Genomic DNA, 23,730 nt, shown 5'->3' on the forward strand with positions numbered 1-23,730 from the left:
TCTATATCATGCACCAGACCTGCACTTATTAATATGGCTAAAGCAATGGGAGAGGACATCATTGTGACCCGTGCAATTATGTACCAAAGTGTGGGAAGATAACAAAGTGATAGCACTTAACAGTTAGAAACGTTGTAGTCGATGATAGAAAGAAAAACCCCAGAAAAGTTAGAAATTACCTTCGAAAATGAAACACCTCTAACTTGTTTTAAGGTAGAAAAGTTCCAAGCTGCTTTTATTTAATTTTGTGAGGCCTCTCCGTCTGTCGAGGGTGTGCGTAAGTGTAAGTGACTAACGATTTCATTGGATTTGGCACTAATCCCAGTATCAAAAGAATATCATTCCATCTAGCTGCCATCTAGGAGAGCAGATAACATTTAGCTTTTTAGTTATACATTTTTAAACTGGGAGGGCTGGATATACAAGGTAGCAGGGGTCAAATTAGACTTGAATTTTAGGGAGAAATGATCTCCTTTTCGACAGAACAGAAAGAAGTGAGCGCTTAACAGGGAGAAGTGGGAGCAAAGCTTGTGTGTGTGTCTTGTTTTCATTCTCATATTTGAATTATACCCTCTAATTCCCAGCACACATATCTGCATTTAATAACGGTTTATGGACTGGACGGCCTGGTATCAGGATAATGTGACTGGGTGGGACATGATACTACATGTCTGCAGCATGATGCCCAGTGTTGGACATCACTATAAATTGTCACACTGCAGACATCGTAGAGATAAGACTGAAATTTATTTTAAACTACGTTAAAAATCCAAAATCACACACACACACACACACACACACACACTCACTCACTCACTCAACTGAATAGACATTTAACAAGCAAGTGCCATCTATTGTTAGGAAAAGGGGTTTTCTTAATGTAACCACTCACTGTATAGCTTCGTTACAACAGTCCCTTGATAGGCAAATATATGGTTTTATTATTTGTCTACGTACTTGGTATAACGTTAGACCATGGTTAAATAGCATTTGCTTTGCTGCTGTTGTTTTTTTTTCTTCCTCGTATTTTCATAAAAATGAGTGAACTCAGAATACAACCTTGACCTTAGGGTGTCTCTTGAATTCCACAACAAACTAATGTCCCATGTTTCTGACCTGCATACTGGCATTTAAAGCTAAATCTTCAATAACATAATATTTAGACTCTGCTTTCTGTGAATTGTATATTTTCCTGAATATATTTGCCCAATAGGTTACGAAAAGAGACAATCTAATAAATTGGTACTTCCCAGACTCTGCGATGTCTGCCATTATTTCCCCATGACAGGTTCACTTACGGTTCCAAACCGATTTTCATGAAGAAAATAATGTACACGCGGCAGTTAAGATAGTATTGTTACCAATTCTATTCTTAAAATACAAATTATTATTTACATACGCTCAAGTTTCGAAACAAGTTGGTATGCTTTTATCGTCAAAGGATACAAAGGATTGTAGTGAAGCCTTAATCTAAGTAGCTTTGAAATATCACTCGACATTAAAAGTAATCAGATATTCCACACTGGATTAGAACTGACACACACCAACTACTGGTTTATGTTACATTCACTAGGGTTTATGTTCCATGGGAAAAAATACTTTCAGGGCAGTCTTTACTCCCTTTCCTAGCTGTATTGATATCTTGTATTTAATAAATAATTAAGAACGCCTTCTGCAGTTACTCTTCAGTAACAAATAACATTACATGGTGGCAGCGTTAAAAACACAGGATTGAAATTATCAGAGTTAAAAATGGCTTCATTTCAATTTACAAATTCGGACAAATTTGACTTTTTAAGACCTGAAACTTGGGAAACGGGGTTTCAGCGCTTTGAACGCTTTCGTCAAGCATCTAGACTTAGTGAAAAAGAGGAAGAAATTCAAGTAAATACCTTGATTTATTCCATGGGAAGTGAGGCTGGTGACATTTTGTCTTCGTTCAACACGACGAAGGAAGATCAAAAGAAGTGGAAGACCGTGACAGATAGATTCATGCGATATTTCATTCCAAGAAGGAATGTAACTTTTGAAAGGGCAAAATTTAATCAAAGAAATCAGGACGATGGAGAAACAGTGGACAGTTTTGTTACAGCTATCTATGTGTTAGCAGATAATTGTAATTTCGAGCCACTACATGATGAAATGATCAGAGATCGACTTGTAGTTGGACTGCAAGATTCAAAAATGTCGAAAAAATTGCAGTTAGATGCAAATCTAACTCTAGAGTCTGCAGTTAGTCAAACTCGACAAAATGAGGCTGTGCAAAAGCAACAATCAATTATACGAAAAACTGGAGAGCGACTGACTGAAAAGGATGCAGTAAAATCGTCTTCACTGAAATATGAAACAGAAACATATAATCCTAAAAGTTCAACGGAATAATGTCAGTAGAAAAAGATGAATGAGATGTGGAAAACAAATTAATCGTTCTCGGAACCAATGTCCAGCAAAATAAGCAGAATGCCACAAGTGTAAGAAAAGAGGACAATACGCAAAATGCTGTCTGTCAAAATCAGGAGTTCGCACAATATAATCGTAAGCGGAACCTGGATTTCTAGGGACTATTAGCACAAAGAAGGGTCAGCCGTGGATAACGCGTGTGAGATTGAACAACACTTCACTTTTATTCAGGATTGATACTGGAGCTGATGTGACTGTACTTCCAGAGAGGGATTTACGAAAACTCGGAGACCAAAAAACTATCCAAGTCTGTTTGAAAACTATATGGACCTGGAAACTCTGAACTTAAAGTGCTAGGAAAATTTACATTTGAACTGAAATCGAACAATGCGTTCAGTGTACAAGACATGCTTGTTGTAAAGGAACTGAATCAGGCACTCTTGGGCAGGCTCGCGATTCAGGCTCTCAGGATTATTGAACAGATAAAGATATCCTTAGTAAATGCCTCAGATAAAAACTCACAAAATGCAAGCAAAGTCGCGATAAATCCATAAATTTAGACTGGGATTATCGCGAGAAATTCCCAAATTTGTTTAAAGGTATAAGGAAAACAAAATGGTTATATAACATAACTCTGCACAAAAATGCCAAACCTTATGCCTTATCTACCCCAAGAAATGTTCCTATCCTTTTATAGAATAAAGTTCAAGAGGAGTTGGATAGAATGGAAAAAATGGGTGTTATTTCAAAAGTAGATGAGTCCAACGAGTGGTGCGCGGCAATGGTTGTCGTTCCGAAACCAAACGGTACGGTAAAAATTTGCGTGGAACTAACTAAACTCAATCAATCGGTTAGAAGAGAGAACCACCCACTATCATCAGTTGAAAAATCCCTTGCAAAACTAGCAGGTGCACAGTTTCTCACCAAACTTGATGCAAACTCAAGTGTTTGGCAAATAAATCTGTCAGAAGATTCACGCCGTCTTACAACTTTCATTACTCCCTTTCGTAGGTTTTATTTTAATCGTCTTCCATTTGGAATCAGTTCCGCGCCAGAATTTTTTTCAGAAACGGATGTCAGAAACTCTGGAGCGACATGGCGGAAACAGCATGACGAAAGACTAGAAATGGTCACGAAATCACTGAAAAGTGTGAATTTTCGAGACTCTCCATTATGTTTCTTGGGCATGTTGTTGACGAAAATGGTTGCCGACCTGATCCGGAAAAACAGATACGACGATTTCTCGGTATGGCTAATCAGCTTGGAAAATTTAATCCAAATTTGGCAGAAAAATCAAAACCATTACGTGAGCTATTCAAAGGTAAAAACTCGTGGACTTGGGGTCCAGATCAAGAACAAGCTTTAAGAGATATAAACAAGAAATGATATATTCACCAACTTTTAGGCGGGACCCTAGTGGCCGAGTGGTCTAAAGCGCTCTCCGTTACGGATCACTGCCATCTCACCTCTGTCTGCATGGGTTCGAATCTCGGATTCGGCCAATGTGGGTATGTGAGAAAGCTTGCCAGTAGCTTCTCGTGGGTCGGTTGTTCTTTCCGGGGTTTTCCCGGATTCTTCCTCCACCATTAATACTGGCCGCCATGTATAGCCTATCGTGTGCTGGAAAATGGTGTTAAACCCAACAACAACAACAACAACATCACCAACTTTTAGCGTATTATGATCCAAATAGAGAAATAATTGTACTTGCAGTGCGTCTTCATTTGGACTAGGTGTTGTATGTATGTCAGAAACTGAGCAACGTTATGTTCAAACAGAAAAAAATTTGCTTTCATTAAAAGACCATTTTGATTGTAAATTCAAACAGAAAAAGAGGCCCTTGCAATCAGCTGTGTTTGTGAACGCTTCAGTAGCTATTTAATTGGGTCGCAATTCAAACTTGAAACTGACCATAAGCCATTAGTACCACTAATGAACACAAACATCTTGGGAAATTTACCCCCTAGAATTCAACGCTTTAGAATGCGTCTGATGAGATTCAACTTTTGTATTGTTCATGTTGCTGACAAAAATCTATTAACTGATGATGCTCTATCCAGAGCACATTTAACTTATCACTCTGAGGGTGACAGAGAATTTCAGGCTGAAACAGACGCCTATGTTGATTTCGTAGTTAGTAATTTGCCTGCATCAAATACTCGACTTGAACAAATAAAGTCTGAATATCGAAATGATTCGATTTGCAAACAACTTGTACAATTCTGTGAAAAGGGGTAGCCAGAGAAATCCACTATTGACGGGAAGCTTCAATCGTACTGGGCAGATAGAAGTGAATTTACAATCAAAATGGTCTTTTAATGAAAGCAAATTTTTAGTAAATTATGTTTCTCCGAGAATACTTACCCGGTCACATTAACGTTAGGGATATAAGCCTGCTACCTCTCAGCCTGCTACCTCTCGAATCCAGCCCTACTAAAAGACGAAAATTCGTCTCTTCTGTCTATCTCATATAGACCAAAGGGTAATAGCTCTTGCCCCTTACCTCCCCTTACCACCGCCAGGTGTCACTAGTTTTTTTAAGCTGAGCGATATATATTATACGAGGATGCTCGCATAGCGGGGTGGTTGGGAGGGTTTTTAAGTAATGTGATCGGGTAAGTATTCTCGGAGAAACATAATTTACTAAAAATTTGCTTTTTCCTTCAAATACGTTCCCCGATCACATTAACGTTAGGAGAATAGGTAATAGGAGGAGGGAATGCTGAGCATCCTACCTCCACCCCGGGTACCTTCTAGGGAATGATGGCTGGATTCCCCATTTGAAAGATAACCCGTTCTCCTAATTTCATCAGCAACACAGCCTAGGGTCCCGTTGTATGTGACCCCTATATACGGTTAAGAAGATAGTTATTGAAATCTTCTTACCTACGAAATTTCACTGGCGAATCCAGCGAAGCTGATAGGCTGTGCTGATTGTTTTAAATGGGTCTGATGGTCATCTGGGCTGCCGACACTGGACCTACCAGATTCAAGGTTTGCCTCTGCGAAGCCAAATCTCTGAGATAAAAACTGGAGAAGGTTGATTCTGCATGCCAGCCAACAGCTTCTATTAAATATCGGATCGAAACATTGCGTTCGAATGCAAGGCTCGCCGAGATTGCTCTAATCTCATGAGCTGTTATCTTCATGAGGCGATTCTGATCTTGTGAGACCTCAGAGAACCATCTGATCTGAACTGAAGAAAGTTCGGGTCACTGGAAAGGGCATGTAACTCGCTCACCCTGCATGCTGAAGCTAAGGCTATCAAGAAACATGTTTTGTATGATAGTAGCTTTAACGAAGTGTGGGTTAAAGGTTCAAATTTGTCTAAATTGAGTCATGTTAAAACCCAGGACAGATTCCATTTTGGAAACAGGGTGAGGGATTTTGGTCGATTGAAATAAAAATTGGCTAAAAGATCTGATAGATCTTTGTTATGCCCAATATCACATCTACCATGATGGCGGAATGTGTCTGATATCATGGAGCGGTAGCCTTTGAAAATAATTGGGGCCAACTGTTTCTCCTCGAAAAAGCCAGAGAAAAAAGTCGGCCAGTTGAGGGATTGAGACACTCAAAGGGACTATGTTATTGATATGGCACCAGTCCATGAAAACACACCACTTTCCCTCGTAAGCCTTCAGAGTGGAGGGCCTTCTTGCTCTTGAGATTCTCTCCACAATCTCGCAAGGCTGTCCGGACAAGAGCCAGGCGTGAAGAAGAAGACGGTCCGGGCAGGGGTGGAACACCCGTGACCGCGGTTGTTTGAGAAGATTTGGGCTGGTTGGAACCTTCCTGGGTAGATCTATCGCTAGATCGAGTAGATCGGTGACCCAGGACTTGTTCCATCTGAGAGGGGCAATCAGAATCATCCGACAGTTCTGACCCCTTAACCTCTGGATTATTTTCTGTACCAAAACCGTGGGAGGGTAGGCGAATGCCCATAACCCCTCCCAGCTGATTGACAGAGCGTCCACGGCCCAAGCCTCTGGGTCTGGAACCGGAGAGACGAAGATGGGCAACTTGCGATTCCACCTTGTCGCAAAAAGATCGATCATCGGACGCCCCCAAAGTGTGCAAATCCGAAGAAAGACTGACTGATGGAGTGACCATTCTGTGTGAATGACTTGACCTTTCCTGGATGGAGTGTCGGCCAAGACATTGAGTCTGCCGGGAATGTGTCTGATTTGTACGTTGATGTGGAGGTTGTCGCACCAACGTAGAAACTGCCAGATCAGAATGCATAGGTCTGGTGATTTGGTGCCCCCTTGTTTGAGGAGATAAGTCACCACCACAGAGTTGTCTGACGTAATGAGGACAGTTTTTCCTGAGAGCTGATCCTTCCAGAAATGAAAGGCATTGATGAGAGCCCTCATTTCTAAAAGGTTGATGTGGAGAGGCCTCTCCCCTGGTTCCCACGTGCCGCTGACTGTAGCGAAGTCCGTCAACAGGTGGGCACCCTAACCGTAGGTACTGGCGTCGGTACATACCGTTATCTCCCCTTGGGGCATCTCCAGAGGAATCCCCGTGGACAGCCAACCGGGGTTGTGCCACTGACGCAGGAATGATCGTATATCGGGCGTGATCATTGTTGTTTGATTGAGGTGATTTGAAAAGGGGCGCAATTAAGCCAGTAACGTCAATTGTAAGGGACGCATAAAAAGACGGCCAAGCGGGATCAAGTCCGCCGCCGCATTGAATAATCCGAGGAGTTGCAAGAATTCTCTCGCTGAAATCCACGTCCTGTTGGAAACGGACTCGACGAGTTCGACGATCTGGATTACGCGAGCGCGAGGAAGCCGTACCAGATTCAGATCGGTGTGAAACTCCATACCCAGTTGGACAAAACGCTGAGATGGACGTAGATCAGACTTTTTCCAGTTCATGAGAAAGCCTAAATGATCTAAAAGTGTTAAAAGATCGTTTCTGCCTTTGAGCAAAATAGAACTTACCATATGTTTCTGGAGGATGTCGTCCAAGTACACTGCCGTCCCTGTAGATGAAGTCGAGCGGAACAGGGTGACGACGCAATCCATAACCTTAGTAAAAGCCCAAGGGCTGATGTTGAGGCCAAAGGGTAGGACCTGGAACTGACAAACCGCGTCGCGGTAAGCGAATCGGAGAAATTTCCGTGACGCGGGGTGGATAGGGACGTGAAAATATGCGTCGGTCATATCTAGACTGACTGCATACTCGTCCCGCCGGATGGAAAGACGGATTGATCTCGCCGTTTCCATCTTGAATTTCGGTGGTAAAATGTATTGGTTGAGGCGACTCAGGTCGATGATCGGCCTCAACTTGTCTTTTGCCTTCTGGATAAGAAACAGCCTGGAATAAAATCTCGGCGATTGCGTTTTTTTTCACAATCTCCACCGCCCGTTTTTCTATGAGCGACCGTATCTCCTGTTGTATAAAGGTATCCTTCTCCCGATCGACGGTACGTCCGTGAAGAGGGGAGAGGAGGACAGGGGAGGGGGTTGGATAAATGAAATCCGAAGTCCCTCCGAAATGACCTGGATCACACAATCATTCTGAGGAAAAAAGGTGGTCCAGTGGTCCTGAAATTGCAGGAGGCGGCCGCCCACAGGTAGGCTGTCCGCGGGTGGTGGAGAGGGTATGTCAATTTTTAGAGTTAGGAGGCTTGAAGACGGAGAAACTTTGTTTCTTACCGCCTCTGTATGGTTGCCTCCTAGCTTGATTAGACTGTTGTGTCCTGGCATTGGGTTGGGATCTATACTGCACATTTGATTGTAAGGATCCCTTGTCCCTGGTCCGCCAATCATCAATCCGCTGTGGCAGGGGATTTTTTCTAAACGCCTGCGAGGGTTGGGCGGCGAGTTGGAGGGCCAGTTCCCGAGCTGCCTGCTTCCGAACTTCTTCAATTTTTCCTCCAAAGAGTAAAGGCGACCCAAATGGAGTCATCCGTAAAGCCAGAGTATGATGGGGCTTGAGCGACGTAGACCGCTAACATGCGTCACGTCGTATCAGGTCTAAGTTGGCAGAAGCAGTCAACGCATTAGCCATGGAATGGTGAGCTGCCCTGTTAAGAACTCTAGCAATCCGGGCCATCGCTTCCCAAGCCTGGTCATTGTCGGATTTTTCTGCGAGTCGGAAAATGGCTAATGAAGCCAAGTCTAACATTGAAGACGTAGCGACTACGTTCCGGACTAGCTTTGACGTGGCATGGAACACATTTTTGTCCACTTTGTAAAACAGTGGAGCGGACATGTGAACTGCTGACATATTTTTGTCCATGGGCCGGAAGATCCGTACTGAAGGCGTCTGAATGAGTTTTGTACCAGCGACACGAGAACGTCGCTGGTACTTGGCTTTCTGAAAAGAACGCCTTAGCATTCCCCGGATCACCTATTCGTCCTGATAGACGATCAATGATCTCCTTAATTTTTGCAGACTGGGGAAGGAGCCGGAAGGACGGCGTCTCTTCCTCGCCGTCAAGATCTACAGACGCCTTAACTTTGTAGTCTTGAGTGGCGGTAGGAGGTGTAGGGCATTCTGAAGCTGCCAACACCCTATAAATTTCTTCCACTGCCGCCTTGAAGCCAAACTCAGTCCGTTTCGTGGTTGGATCTGTGTACGGCTGATTTGCAGGAGTTTCGTCACCCTCACTGTGTGCCGAGTCGTGTTTTGGAATAGCTTGCATTTCTGGATAGAGCATACCAGGTGGCATAGATGAAGCGATTCCGTCATCCTTGACACTGTCACTAACTCTCCCTTGTGGATAAGCCGTGAACATATGGACGGCCGGCCCTGCCGGCTGGTTTGTCTGGCTTGTGGTCGGCCTGAATGTTGGCGACGGTCCTGCTATCACCGGTACCGGCTGCTCCAATGGCCTGGCTGGACGGACAGATTTCTCACTAAATCTCCGCCATAGTATTGGCACGTTGCCGGATGTACAGCTTGACGGACGGATTTATCACTAAGATCCCCGTAAATCATATTTGGTCGGACCGTTTTAGCAATAGGGTCCCCATGCTGGAACAGCTGGACGGCCGGTGACAGAGGTTGTATAATGAAATGAATCCGATGGATCCGGTAAAACCCTATGCGTCCTGACTTGCAGGTCCGAAGGCCATGCTCGGACATGCGGGGGGATTTACGCCCACTGGGCAGCCTAAAATTGGGGGAACATTCCCCCAAAGAGTCAGAAAAAGATGTGGAAGCGAGCGAGGGAAATAAGGGTAATATCTGGCCTGATGTCAATAGCTGCGTCGTCGTTTCCTGGACCAAACGACGCATCTGTTCAAAGGTGGACTGTTGTACCCTGTCAACATTATTTTCCTCCATTGCCGCTGATGTTACTCTGGCTGACTTTAGGTGGAGGGGGGACCCCAACGTCCCCCATAAGACTCGCAATGGAGGCTGTCTTCGGATGTATACTGAGGACATCAATGCTATCTTTCTTCGACTTATTCCGTATATCCCTCCCTTTTGCTGCCTTCTGGACTACATCAGCCCACATTTGCTCTGTCCAAGTATTACACACGCTGCATGGTATAGATGATGTACACTTGGTACATACAATACAAGAATCATGGTTGTCTTCTTTTGCTTTGAACTTTTTGCATTTCATGCATTTGGTTGACATTTCTACTGAAACGACACAAGAAAAGAAAACAAAGCACAAATTAGCAATTCAGCATGTTATTAATTCGCTAATACCACAACCATTACTAACAGAGTAACCGAAATTAGTCAGTGTCGCGTTAACTCTTAATTGACAACACGAGTTCAGCAATAGCGTGTGTAACATGGTCTTCAGTAGACGAAATCCGTAAGGGTGACAAAGTCACTCAATTTTGAAAAATTTTTTTAAAATAATGCATACAACCTGTAGAAGAATGATTGTCCAACGCATTAAATCCAAATTTAACTTTGGATGGTCCAATTTAACGCTAAGATGGCTTGGATTGTTTGGAGGTATAATGTACGTGTTATCAGTACAAGCGAAGCTTAAAAACTAGTGACACCTGGCGGTGGCAATGGGAGGTAAGGGGCAAGAGTTATTGCCCTTTGGTCTATATGAGATAGACAGAAAAGACGAATTTTAGTAGGGCTGGATTCGAGAGGTATCAGGCTGAGAGGTAGCAGGCTTATATCCCTAACGTTAATATGATCGGGGAACGTACTTAAAGGAGAAAGGTACACGCCTGGTCGTACCAGAATCACTTGAAAAAGAAATCCTAGAGAGAATTCACTATGGTCACCAAGGCATAGTTAAATGCCGAGAACACGCCAAAATGTCAGTTTGGTAGAAATGACTAAGTACTCAGCTAGAACACTTGATAAAGTCTTGCCGAAACTGCACGAAAACTCAGTAGATCAAACTGAACCAATGATACCAAATAAATTTCTAAGTCGACCTTGGCAAAGAGTTGCTTCAGACTTGTTTGAACTAAATAGTCAAACATATCTCTTGGTGATTGATTATTTCTCACGATACATCGAAATAGCAAAATTGCAAGGCACAGGTTCAAAAACAATTGTCAATCACCTCAAATTAATCTTTGCGCGACACGGTATACCAGAAGTATTAGTTTGGTCCGCAATAAATATCCGCAATACTCAAAGAATTTGCGACAAATTATGTATTCAGGCGTATTACAAGTAGTCCAGGGGGCCCCGAGTGGCCGAGTGGTCGAAAGCGCTCTCCGTTACGGATCACTGCCATCTCACCTCTGTCTGCATGGGTTCGAGTCTAGGATTCGGCCAATGTGGGTACGTGAGAAAGCTTGCCAGTAGCCTCTCGTGGGTCGGTGGTTCTTCCGGGGGTTTTCCCGGGTTCTTCCTCCACCATTAATACTGGCCGCCATACATAGCCTATCATGTGCTGAAAAACGGCGTTAAACCCCATAACAACAAGTAGTCCAAAATATCCACAATGCAATGGTCTCACCAAAAGAGCTGTTCAAACAATTAAAAGAATGCTTAAAAAAGCAAACAATTCTTACATATCTCTTTTGACATGTCGTACAACACCATTACCAAATGGATACAACCCTGCCAAATTACCGATGGGAAGAAAATTACAAACTGCTTTGCCAACGGCACCAAACAACTTGAGAGCCAAAATGGCCAGATTTAATGAAACTGAAGAAATCGGAAAACTATCAAAAGCAAACTCAAAAGAGAAATCATGATCGTCGACATCGCGCCCAAAATATGAAAAAACTTCAGATAGGTGATCAAGTATCGATTAAAGACCATTTTTCTTCAGGCATTGTTAAATCTGAGGCATCTAAACCTCATTCATACATGGTAGTAACTGACGAGAGAGAAAGAGAGATACGGCGTAATAGGAGAAATTTAATTCCCATGCCTACTACATTATCGGAGCTTCTCAGAATGACCATTTCAAACCCTGATATGTTGACTGCCTTAGATGAAAGCAAAGCAGCGCCAACCAGTCAAAATAGATATTTCACACGTTCCATACCATTTTCCTACGCTATTGCTTGATATGGCTATGATCGCGCCCGCTTAATGTGCAAGAACTACGCGCTGAACGAAATTCTGTCTTCCCATTGGCCAACTGAAAATAAGTTATAAATAAATGCAGGAGGTCATTTTCTTTTAACAAGTGAGAGGACAGTATTCCATTCAGCGGGATTTCACTTGCATATTAAGCGGGCGCGATCATGAACATGTTAAGTGGTAGCATGGGAAAATGGTCTGGCATTCTTTAAAGATATGATGTCAAACCAAACTTTGGATACGCGTACAAAATCGAATGCCCGAGCTAAACATCAGTACCAAATCTAGTATGCTACGCAAAATGTATCTTGAAATATCAGCGCTTATTTTTTAAATAGGTCACATGAGAAAGAAGCGAAGTGTCCTCCCTTGTAGTTATTATAAAGTACATGTATGACAGGTAAATTTAAGCAATGATACGAGCCCCTGTGGTGTTAGTCGGGCAGTGATAGTTGCTAACTTACTCGGGAAGGGTTATCGTTCAGTCAGCAATAAGAACACATGCCTGTGAATGTGCAAGAGTTTGTTTGTCGGAGCAAACACCAACTATTTGATGGCTTGAAGCTTACATTTCGTCTTGTGCTATATAACTAAACACTGGAAATAACCTGGCCAAGGCGAGGGAGCATCTCAAAAAGGACAATTATTCAATATTCCTCTAAAAAATATCACAGGGCAAAGCCATTTTCGCTTTCCTAACAAAGAAGGCGAAATTTATGGGGTTTTTTAGGCGACTTAGTAGCCCACTTTGCCTGGTAGTGTGATCCCTGCAGGTAGTAGTATTTCTCCTAAGGTATCAAGATAACTATTGTTCCTTGAATCCACATGTTGGTCCCTTCTTTACACTGGAAAGTACCACCGATCCTTCCTGGGACTGGCATTTCTTTACATCAGGAAATGCCACTAATTTATTCCTGGGATGGATGGGGTCCACTAGACAAAAAGAACTGGTCACCTTCTTCCTGCAGCCTCTACAGAAGCAGCTGCTCATCTGAACATAATGAGCACAAACGGCATCTGTCCATGTAAATAATGAGCACAAACGGCATCTGTCCATGTAAATAATGAGCACAAACGACATCTGTCCATGTAAATAATGAGCACAAACGACATCTGTCCATGTAAATAATGAGCACAAATGGCATCTGTCCATGTAAATAATGAGCACAAACGACATCTGTCCATGTAAATAATGAGCACAAATGACATCTGTCCATGTAAATAATGAGTACAAATGACGTCTGTCCATGTAAATAATGAGCACAAATGACATCTGTCCATGTAAATAACTTAGTACATGCCATGATTGTCTGAAGTAGCTCTTTATGACTGCATTTGCCAATTTCTTATGCTGAAAAATTAAAAAGAAATTAGAAAGGCAAGCAAATGACCAGAATAAAATTGTAGCAACAAGTATATAAACACCACTTTACTAGCATGTGCACAAAGTCAACACAATTACACAAGTGGACACTGTGAAATAAACACAAGGTCCAAGGAAAATGACAATAGCAACCAGTAACACTGGTAGATACAATAGAATGAAAGTAGGGTAGAATACACTTAAATCAGCAAATATTTTGGGAGCCCAGACACATGTTATTTCATACCAAGTCCAAGAAAAAAGAAGGATGATACTCCAAATGATGTGAGTGACAAAGGCATGTAATTTGAACAATGCTCATTTTATGTCTAGACCTTCATATAATAATTGGAAGAGCAAATCAACCTTAGAATGGGGACTAGTGCCAGTAGAAATGTGTGTGTGATTTCGAGTTTTAACATAATTTTAAAAAAATTTCTGTCATATCGCTATGATGTCTGCAGTGTGGCCATTTATAGCGATGTCTAGCACTGGGGCATCATGCCGAAAGACATGTAGCATATGTCCCACCCAGTCACATTATTCTGACATGAGGCCGACCAGTCCTAACACTAACTCTTAATGCTGAGCGCCTAGCAAGGCAGCTGTTAGTACTATTTTTTATAAGTCTTTGGTATGACTCAGCCGGGGTTCAAACCCACGACATTCCGCATCCAAGGTGGACACTCTAACCACTAGGCCACTGGAGCAGTCTAGTGCAAGCTGGAAAAGATAGCAAAGTTATAATTGCAGGTCATGCTATTAAATATGTTTTTTTAATTTCTTTTTGAAGAAAAATATGAAGTTACTGATTTTTATCATTGAACTAGGTTTGACAAAAATACATTATACCCGTGTTATCATGCTCATAATCCGTAGCTAAAAGCCTGAAATCAATCTCAGAATGTTATCAACCTGATCACTGTAGTGCAACTAAAGGTTTCAAAAACTTCTTTACAAAAGTACAGATATGTTGGTAGTCAAAATGCATTTTCATTTGGAGCCGATTAAAAATTGCAAGAAGCGTTTTAGTAAAACCGCCATGTCAATACCACAATTAGTACATGGGAAGTAGTGATGACAAGGATGTCAAGATGATCACTAGTGCCATCTTGGGAAGTCAGATTAGCACCATCTTCATTCAGAATGAGTTGCATACCACTATATTAGTGTGTGAGTGAACAGTGAGTGAAAACCCTCATGTTTATACATCATCCATTTAGGAGAAATAGCCATATAAAGTTTTGTAGGATGGCCATAAAGGTGGCCATTTGGGACACTGGATTGGCATCAGTATAGGACAGGAATATATATATATATATATATATATATATATAAACAAAGATGTGTTCTTTTTTCTTTGAAAGAAATGTCAGTATGGCCAACTGTTCATAAAAGGTACCTTTTTTTAAAAAATCTTCAAATTTTGGGAAATGATGTTGGCTTAATTTTAATTTATGATCCAAGTGATGAATGATTAACTAGAGATTATTTAAAATCCTCATGACTAAATAACCATCTGTTTGACAGTTATAAAAAAAATTCAAGATGGCTATCATGGCAGCCATATTGGAGGTCTAATTAGCACCACTGTCATTTAGTTCCAACTAAACATCATAAGTGTTTCAGTGAAAGCCCAGTGTTGCTTTGATTCAAGGGGCTGCAGTGGCAGACACAGGTGAAGTCTGTCATCTATTTCATCTAGGACCTACTACATAATACAAAATCCATTAGTTATAATCCCATGCTACTATGACTATCATTCAGAAGTCTGATTAGGATCAGCAATTTTAGTGAAGCCCCATACTCATAAAAACATCTTTACAAGAGAATTTGGTATAATAAATTTTCAAAATGGCTCTCATGGTGACCTTATCCAGAAGTCTGATCAGCACAATTTTCATTTAGGACCAACTACATGTCATAAAGAGTCCTTTAGTGAAAACATATTACTGTGATTCAAGACGGTTACCATAGGGACCACACTGTAAGTCTAATCATCACCATTTTCATTTAATTAAGACCAATTAATTAATCGATAAACAACATATAAGTAGCAACAAAATATTAGCAAGATGACCAACATGGCAATGTTGGCTGTCAGATCAGCGTCATTTTCATTTAGTACCAAAGAAAAGTTTTAATATAAATCCCATCTTAATAATACCATTTCTTCCGAGGGAGCAGCAATAACATAATTTTTTCAAAATGGCTACCATCCTGGATGTTAGATTCACACCTGTTATGTCAATATTACCATCCAAAGAAATGATAAGATTTTTCCAGAAGGCCACTCTGGTGGCCATATTGTGCATCTGATTGGTATCATTTTCATTTCGCATCAACTAAACATTTATAAGAAATCTTCTAGCTAAGTCCCATGTTCATATGACCACATGGAGACATTTCATCAGCAAATTCAAGTACTTTTCTAGGACAAAAATGAATTTTATAGCAATATTATAAACTACATCTAAACTTACTAAGAACATTCATAATGGTGTGTAAAAACCACACAATTTCAGATTTATGTAGCAGACGAGAACTCTAAAATAATTTTCTGAAGTAGTTTTTATGAAGATTCTAGCTGAGGCGGAATGTGTGTAGAGATAGGGGTGTAATCATCTCATCTATATCAGTTTGGAAGTTTGAAGTCTTATTTGCCAGAGTTTCTGATCCCATCTAGAGCATTTTTATGTTAAAACAAATACTATTCTAAATTCATTCAAACTGCTGATGTTAAAACAAATACTATTTTAAATTCATTCACATTGCTGATATTCACAGCATCAGAAGTCTTTCAGTGAAAACCCCCTGTTGATAAGATCAACCATTCTGGAGCAGCCGTGATAACAAGATTTAAAAGATGATCGCCATGGTAGCCATACCAGATGTCCAGAGGACCCCATTTTCATTAAGGACCAACTGGTTTTTGGGATGAATATGTTTGTAAAGTTCCACTACGATTGTCCATGTAGTTTAAGATGATTAGCGATAACAAACTTGTGCTACTGGACAACAGACAACAAAGCACAAGAGACCATCTCAACAGCTCATCTGGTTTATGACCAGTAAAGTCGACAATAAGTTTCACAGGCAACAATTCTGTATAAAAAACAACTGCATTGGTCACTTTTAATTATGTATAGGCTTGTTCAATAATAGCTATTAAGACCTGCCCTAAAGCTGAGGAGCTGTGTCCAAATTAGGCTAGGCTTGCATTGCAACAACCTAATTTGAGTTTTAAAATCAAACTTTATATTGGTATGTACAGAAGGAGGAGAATAAGACATCTGATTACTATGTAAAGATTATTTATTTTGATAAATGTAAAGGCATGTCACTAGTTCATTAAAATATATGCACCAAAAGCAAAGTCTCATGAAACAACAATATCTCTTTAATTCATTCCATTTAATTCACAACTGCATACACAAGTGTTCTTAATAATCCATTGTTTCACCTACATCTGTTCATTGATGCATCGCCACTGATTTGCAAAAAATTTAACAGAACTTTTGAATACTGTTTAAGTCACTACTGTCATTGCTACCTGATAAAGGATGCCTATGTATCACCATGACAGCAAAGTGCGACATACAAAACATCCCAAAAATAAAAAACCCAAAACACAAGAGGCCTAAGCGGGTCTGAGATTGCTCTCCTATCTGACAGCTGCCTAATTGCCAAATGCAAGAGAAGCTTGACAAAAAATGTTCTGTGCATAAATTACTTCTAATGCTATTGGCTGCAGATGCTACAAAAATAATTCTTTCATGGTTTCTCCAGTTTGTATATCTTCTTCCACATTTAAGCATCATTTATCAAAATACTGAAAGGCCCCCAGGCCAGGATGCTTTCTGCCTGAGTTGGTCAAATTCTGTTGAGTGTTTTTTTTTCCTCAGATAACTTGCGTAAATGTTTTTGGCAACAACCACTATGCTTAATGCTGCATTGGCATAATCATTTATGTCTGTAAAAGACCCTGACGCTTGAATACTTTTTGTCAAAGTTGGTCAAGTTCTTTTAACTGGCTTTAATAAGAACTTGTTTAAAGTTTTTCTATGTTTAGTAGCATATGTTATATCTGATGGCAGATTAGCATCATTTCTAGAAATGTGAAAGCCTTTCTGGCTAAAATACCTTTTATCAAATCTGGTTAAATTCTGTTTAGTGGTATTTGAAAAAGTCATTGAAAGGACTATAATGGTGGCCATATTTTGTAATGATTGGATGTCATTTGCACAAACCTAAATGCCCTTTTGAGAAGAGTTTATTTAGAGTTTTGTAAGTAATGGTGGTCATATTTTGGAAGTATCAACTGTAAAAATCTAAAAGACCTTTATGGCAGAATGCAGTCTACTCTGGTCAGATTCTGCTGAGAAGTTTCTAAGAGGAAATCATGTAAAGTTTTCTTTTCTTTTTTTAGTAACAGGAGCCTTCATTGATGGCAGTTTGGCATTATTTCAACCAATATGAAAGATCTTTAAGCCATGATGCTTTTTTCAAATATGGTTTAATTCTGCTGCAGTTCTTTTTTTTATACATCAAGTCATCTAAAGTCTGTATTATTTTTAACAGTGGCCATATCTGATGGTGGTTCTGCATCATTTGAACAAACTGAAGACCTTCATGTCACAATGTTTTCTTTCAAATTTGGTCAAATTTTGATGAGTGGTTTATGAGAATTAAGTTTTTCTATTTCAGTAACAGAAGCCATTATTGATAGTAGATGAGCACTGTTTAAAAAAAATTTTGTCATACAGCTTCATGCCAGGGTGCTTTCTGTCCAAATTTGATCAAATTATGCTGAGTGCTTTTTGAACAGTTGAAAATACCAACTGTCAACAAGAAACACACAAAAGGACCATACCACAAGAACACCATGGTCCATTGAAGTAAAAAGCAGATTTGCTTTGTGATGGATGGATAGATGTACAGAAAGGCCTGACCAAAGCATGATAACCCCAGCTGCAAAAGATGTTGGCATAAATATGTGTCTCAATATATCTTTTGCATTGCCATAAAGCTCCATTAGATATTCTGAAAGTATGAGTGGGAATGAGGTCAGCACATTCTACAGTAATCTGTATACTCCTTGCCATTCTAGTTCAAATGTAGTTTTATTTAACTGTTAGAGGTGTGTGTCGAAGATGATTTAGTCGCACGTCCTGTTCCACTGTTTTATTCTTTTGCACAGATCAATTATCAAAGCTCCTTTTAACTTAATTATCTTGGAAATTAAAGGTTGCTTTACATGTAACTTTGATTTGAAAAACACTCAAACACAGATACATGCTGTATGAAGATCACTGTGTATTGCAGCACTAAGTAACATTTGTCACAGAATATCCAAGAAAGTTCCAGTTCTGTATCAAAACTTGACATCCATCTTGAATTAAAGGAGAGTGTCTAATTAGTACTCTTCAAAATGTTCATATCTACACAAGATTTCATTGGTAGGCTGAGGTTTTGGAAGAAGAGGTCCCAGGTACATCATCTTCATGCACACCAAGGCTCTGTAAAAAAAAAAGGTTGTAAAAAGCTTAGCAGAAATTAAGAACTAAACATACATACATAGTCCAAAGACCACGATAAATGCTGCTGGATGTTCATCAAAGACTGCTGTAGTTAATTTTACAATCCCGTCATCTCTTCATCTCCCCACAAAGTAATTCCAATGTACATGGAGATACAACACATTTTGTCTTTTATTCAAAGTTCTAAGTCATACTGGAGTAACAGAATTATCAATATATGCCTAAAATCTGACAAAATCCCTATTTTGAAGCATTTGCTGTTACAACCTAACTTATTAGTCTCGGTTTTTGCTGCGAAAAAGTATAAAAAAGTTAACTCTTTTTATGTATACATATATGTGATGATGATAATATTTATTATAATAATATCCTGATGTTTTTAATTCCAAAATTATCCCAAATTTCTTCAGCACATAGTACGTGTTACACGATTCAGCATCCCTGTTTAAGCATCCAACACAGATGAAAACATGCTGAGGGCATTGATCCATCTAACAATAAATTAATATTTGGGAAGTAGAAAAGCAGTTGACAAATTCTGCTAACCTTCTGTACAAATTGTGGGTTGGCGGCTACTTCTCTGTCCATCTCTTTGAGTTTCGCATCTAGCTGCATACATCTCTGCATCTGAAAGTACAAAAGATAAAGAAATTAAACATCTTTAAAATAAAACATTATCAACTGAAGAAACTTTCTAGGTGATAAAAGTTGCATTACTGAATGAATATATATATATATATATATATATATATATATATATATATATATATATATATATATATATATATAAATAAATAAACATAACTGAAAATTACTGTTTCAATATATATAAGAAGAATACCGGAAGCATGTAAAGATCTCAAGTATGTGGAATAATGTGGACTGACTGGAAGCATGTAAAAATCTTAAGTATGTAGAAAAATGTGGACTGACTGGAAGCATGTAAAGATCTCAAGTATGTGGAAAAATGTGGACTGACTGGAAGCATGTAAAGATCTCAAGTATGTGGAAAAATGTGGACTGACTGGAAGCATGCAAAGATCTTAAGTATGTGGAAAAATGTGGACTGACTGGAAGCATGTAAAGATCTTAAGTATATGGAATAATGTGGATTTACTGGAAGCATGAAAAGATCTCAAGTATGTGGAATAATGTGGATTCACTGGAAGCATGAGATCTCAAGTATGTGGAATATAGTGGATTCACCGGAAGCATGAAAAGATCTAAAGTATATGGAATAATGTGGATTCACTGGAAGCATGAGATCTCAAGTACAGTGAAATCTGTCACAACAGTCATCTCTGCATAGTGATCACTTAGTTGTAACAATGGCCATTTAAATTCCCAATGGCAAATTTCCTTTATAAATATATTGTGTAACAGCCATCTGCTTTCTGTGGTTAGCAGACAGGTGTATCATAACCAAACAATGGTTTCTCAGCACCTTGAGTGGTCAGTGTTGCATTTCAACTGTGACCACTCAGTCGATGCAAACTAAACTTTTGCTTTAAGAAGAAAGTATTTAGGTAATGGAATATCATATGAACTGATGTGCAAACATTTCTTATGTTGCTTGTACTCACTGTACTCCAGTCATATTGTCAATTTAGCTCAAATGTATCAATATGTCAAATCTGAAAGCAAGGCAGTTTATTAGGACTGAAGGTTGAAGCAATTCATTTGCTGCATGATGAGAAAAGTAGTGTTATCACAGCAGAAATGGAAATTGCCCTTTGTTGCAGATCTTTGACCTTTTGCTTTTGGCTGTTAGAATTTAGTGCAAAGGATCAAGATGTTAAAATTTTTTTTTTTTAGGACACCTTATCACTCAGATCTGGACATTTCTGACCAAGAAACGTCACAGCAATGACCATATTCTATCATTTCCACAGGATGAACATGTCATGATTTTTGTATTCGTTCACCTTTCAGCAACTACATAAAACTACATAAACCAGCAAGTTGAGATTTTTTCATTAAGCAAGTCAACTTTTGTTGTCATGTATCCTGCTCAGCTTTTACAGCTTCACATTCGCAGTAACTCTGCCCAAACTCCTTGTCATACATTTTCACAATGGCAGTAAACTGCCCAATCTCCTTGTCATACCATGGCTGTGTTAACGCACAATGGCAGTAAATTCTGCCCAATATCCTTGTCACACCATGGCTGTGATAAGACACAACGGCACTAAACGCTTCCCAATATCCATCATACCATGTATGCATTGAGATACAAGGCAGTGAACTCTGCCCAATCTCCTTGTCATACCATGGCTACATTAAGACACAAGGCAGTAAACTCTTCCCAATCTCATCATACCATGGCTGTGCTAAGACATAATAGCAGAAAAATCTTCCCAATCTCCCTGTCATGCCATGGAGGACTCACTGTACTAATTCAGTTCCCATAGTAAACCTATGCAAACACCATGATATTAAAAATTTGTTAACTTAAATTTTGAGTACTCATGATCAAAACTATTTTTGATACGTGTGCTTTCAATTCTGCACCAAAGAGTCAGGTGCTAATGTTAGTAATGAGTGTTCCAAACTCAAGACTGTTTAAGAACTGAACTTCCATCAGTAAAACAATGTCTCTATTTTTTTTTCACTTACAACTAGGAAAAGCTCTCAAAAGATTCTTTTTTCCTACACCACAACTCACATTATTAACCAATCCTGGTCAGCCTAACCTATATATACTCTATTTTCACCCATTTCCTGGCTGGTTCCCATTTTTCCATACCATTAGAACCTTGTGTCCTGGATGTGTTAAGACACAATGGCAGTAAACTATTCACAATCTCCCTGTCATATCATGGATGCATTGAGACACAAGGCAACAATCTCTGCTTAATCTCATTATCATACTATGGCTGTGTTTAGACACAATGGCAGTAAACTCTTCCCAATCTCCTTGTCATACAATGGATGTGGTAAGACACAATGGCAGTAAGCTCTTCCCAATTTCCCTGTCATACCATGGATGCATTGAGACACAAGGCAGCAAACTCTGCCCAATCTCACTGTCATACTATGGATATTCTTATGTCACTTGTTTAGGCTCAAATAAACAGTAACACAAGAAAGAGTGAAAACAACAAACTTTTAAAAATATAATAATTTATTTTCATGGAAAAATTCTGTAAAAATGAAAAAAATATGAACTTACCATTTTAAAGAATCAAATTAAAAAATAATCTGAGAATAAAATTTTAGTAGTCCTAATAAGAAAATGTTCTCCTGACTTAATGTTCGAATCCCGACGAAGAATCCAAGATGGAGGATGATGACGTATGCTACAATCTGTAGTGTCGAAGTCTACAGTTCCTTGTAGAAATAAAAATTATCACTATGGTTTCAGATAGCTGAATAAATTTTTATAAAAAAACTGTCCTTGTTCTACAATATTACATGAGCACATCTATTTTCCAGAAAATTAACAAATTTAATCATTTTGAATCCAAGTAATTTGAAACAACTCCAAATCAAGTAATTTGAAATAACTCTAAACAGCACAAAATAAAACAAACAGTTTAACAGCCTGACTTCTGCTGAGATTAATTCTCCAAAACATGGGTTATATGGGCTTTCTAAAATGTAATCAAGGGTTACATGATCATCTTCTGGAAATTTATAGAACCAAGTACTTGTTACAGCTCACGTTTACCCAGTGTGACCCTGACAAAAACCAATCATTTTTACTCTAAAAAATAAAAAAACTGTTTATATCTTAAAGACAAGGCCCCATCATAACCTTGAAAACAATCATTTTAAAATAAAATAGAACTTGTTTACAAAGGTTGCTACAAATTCTGAAACAAGGTCAGGATTTAGATCAACACCTAGTGTTTGGAAACTAACAGTCAAGGTCAAACTATTTTCTAAAAAAAATATCATCTCTAGTGAATAAATTTACATTACAGTATCATGTAATGAAAAATAAAAAAATGTAAAACTGACAAACAATTAAACTGAAATAAATATATATTAAATCAGATATAATTAAATCAAATACACATAACATATTAAGACACAATGGCAGTAACCTCTTCCCAATCTCCTTGTCATACAATGAATGTGTTAAGACACAATGGCAGTAAACTCTACCCAATCTTGTTGCCAAATCATGGATGTGTAAAGACACAATGCAGTAAACTCTGCCCAAGCTCATCATACCATAGCTGCGCTAAGACACAATAGCAGTAAAACCTTCCCAATCTCTCTGTTATACCATGGATGTGTTAAGACACAATGTCAGTAAACTCTGCCCAATCTCCTTTTCATACAATGGATGTGTTAAGACATAGTTAGTGAACACAGCTCTGAAGTTTCTTTGTATTGTATCCTGTTCTATCATATCAGAAACTTTCACATCTGAGCAATCTGGAATCCTACTCAATACCCTGTCCTGTAAGTACAGTACAAAAATTCACTGTCATGGTTTTTGATCTTGAACCTGATATCATGGATAGAAGATCACTGTATTTGTCTAGCATAATGTCAAGTTATAACTACATGATAAGCTTGGCTAAATCTAAAACTAATATTTTTGGAACAAAATACCAAAGTTGTTTATCATATCATTTCATTTAGGACCAACAACATCATTAGAAGTCCTTCAGTGAATAGCCCAAGTCAATACAACCATCTGTTCAGGAGAAATAGCGCATTGTCTAAGGATGTATCATAGTAGAAAATCATGGCTGATCTATGTTAGGATTCAAATCTGCTCACTTTCGGTCATGCTAACAACTTAACTGCAACAGCTCCTCTTTTCATGAGCATCCATTCAGTGACAACAAAATTTTCAAGACAGCTACCATTGGTGACATACTGAGTGTCCTAGTGGCATCATTTTCAATTAGGTCTCACAAGCCAACAAGACCTTCAGATAAATATATTTGTTTCTAAAGTTTTATGGTAATCCTAACA

The 23,730-nt window shown here is 39.2% G+C and overlaps 1 protein-coding gene across 1 annotated transcript in view; it reads right to left on the reverse strand.

Moving 5' to 3' along the window:
- Positions 1-16,552: 16,552 nt before the first annotated feature.
- The window catches only part of LOC149803112 (COP9 signalosome complex subunit 3-like), a 47,956-nt gene continuing 40,778 nt past the window's right edge, over positions 16,553-23,730 (reverse strand). Inside the window, exons 14-15 of the mRNA XM_089952718.1 lie at positions 19,342-19,422; positions 16,553-18,774 (exon numbers count right to left, since the gene is read on the reverse strand). Coding sequence (XP_089808844.1) covers positions 18,709-18,774; positions 19,342-19,422 — 147 coding nt within the window. The 3' untranslated portion in view covers positions 16,553-18,708. The remainder of the gene's footprint in view (positions 18,775-19,341; positions 19,423-23,730) is intronic.

The sequence above is a fragment of the Sinohyriopsis cumingii genome, chromosome 3 (assembly GCF_028554795.1).
Source record: "Sinohyriopsis cumingii isolate HCF-2022 chromosome 3, ASM2855479v2, whole genome shotgun sequence".
Lineage (NCBI taxonomy): Eukaryota > Metazoa > Mollusca > Bivalvia > Unionida > Unionidae > Sinohyriopsis > Sinohyriopsis cumingii.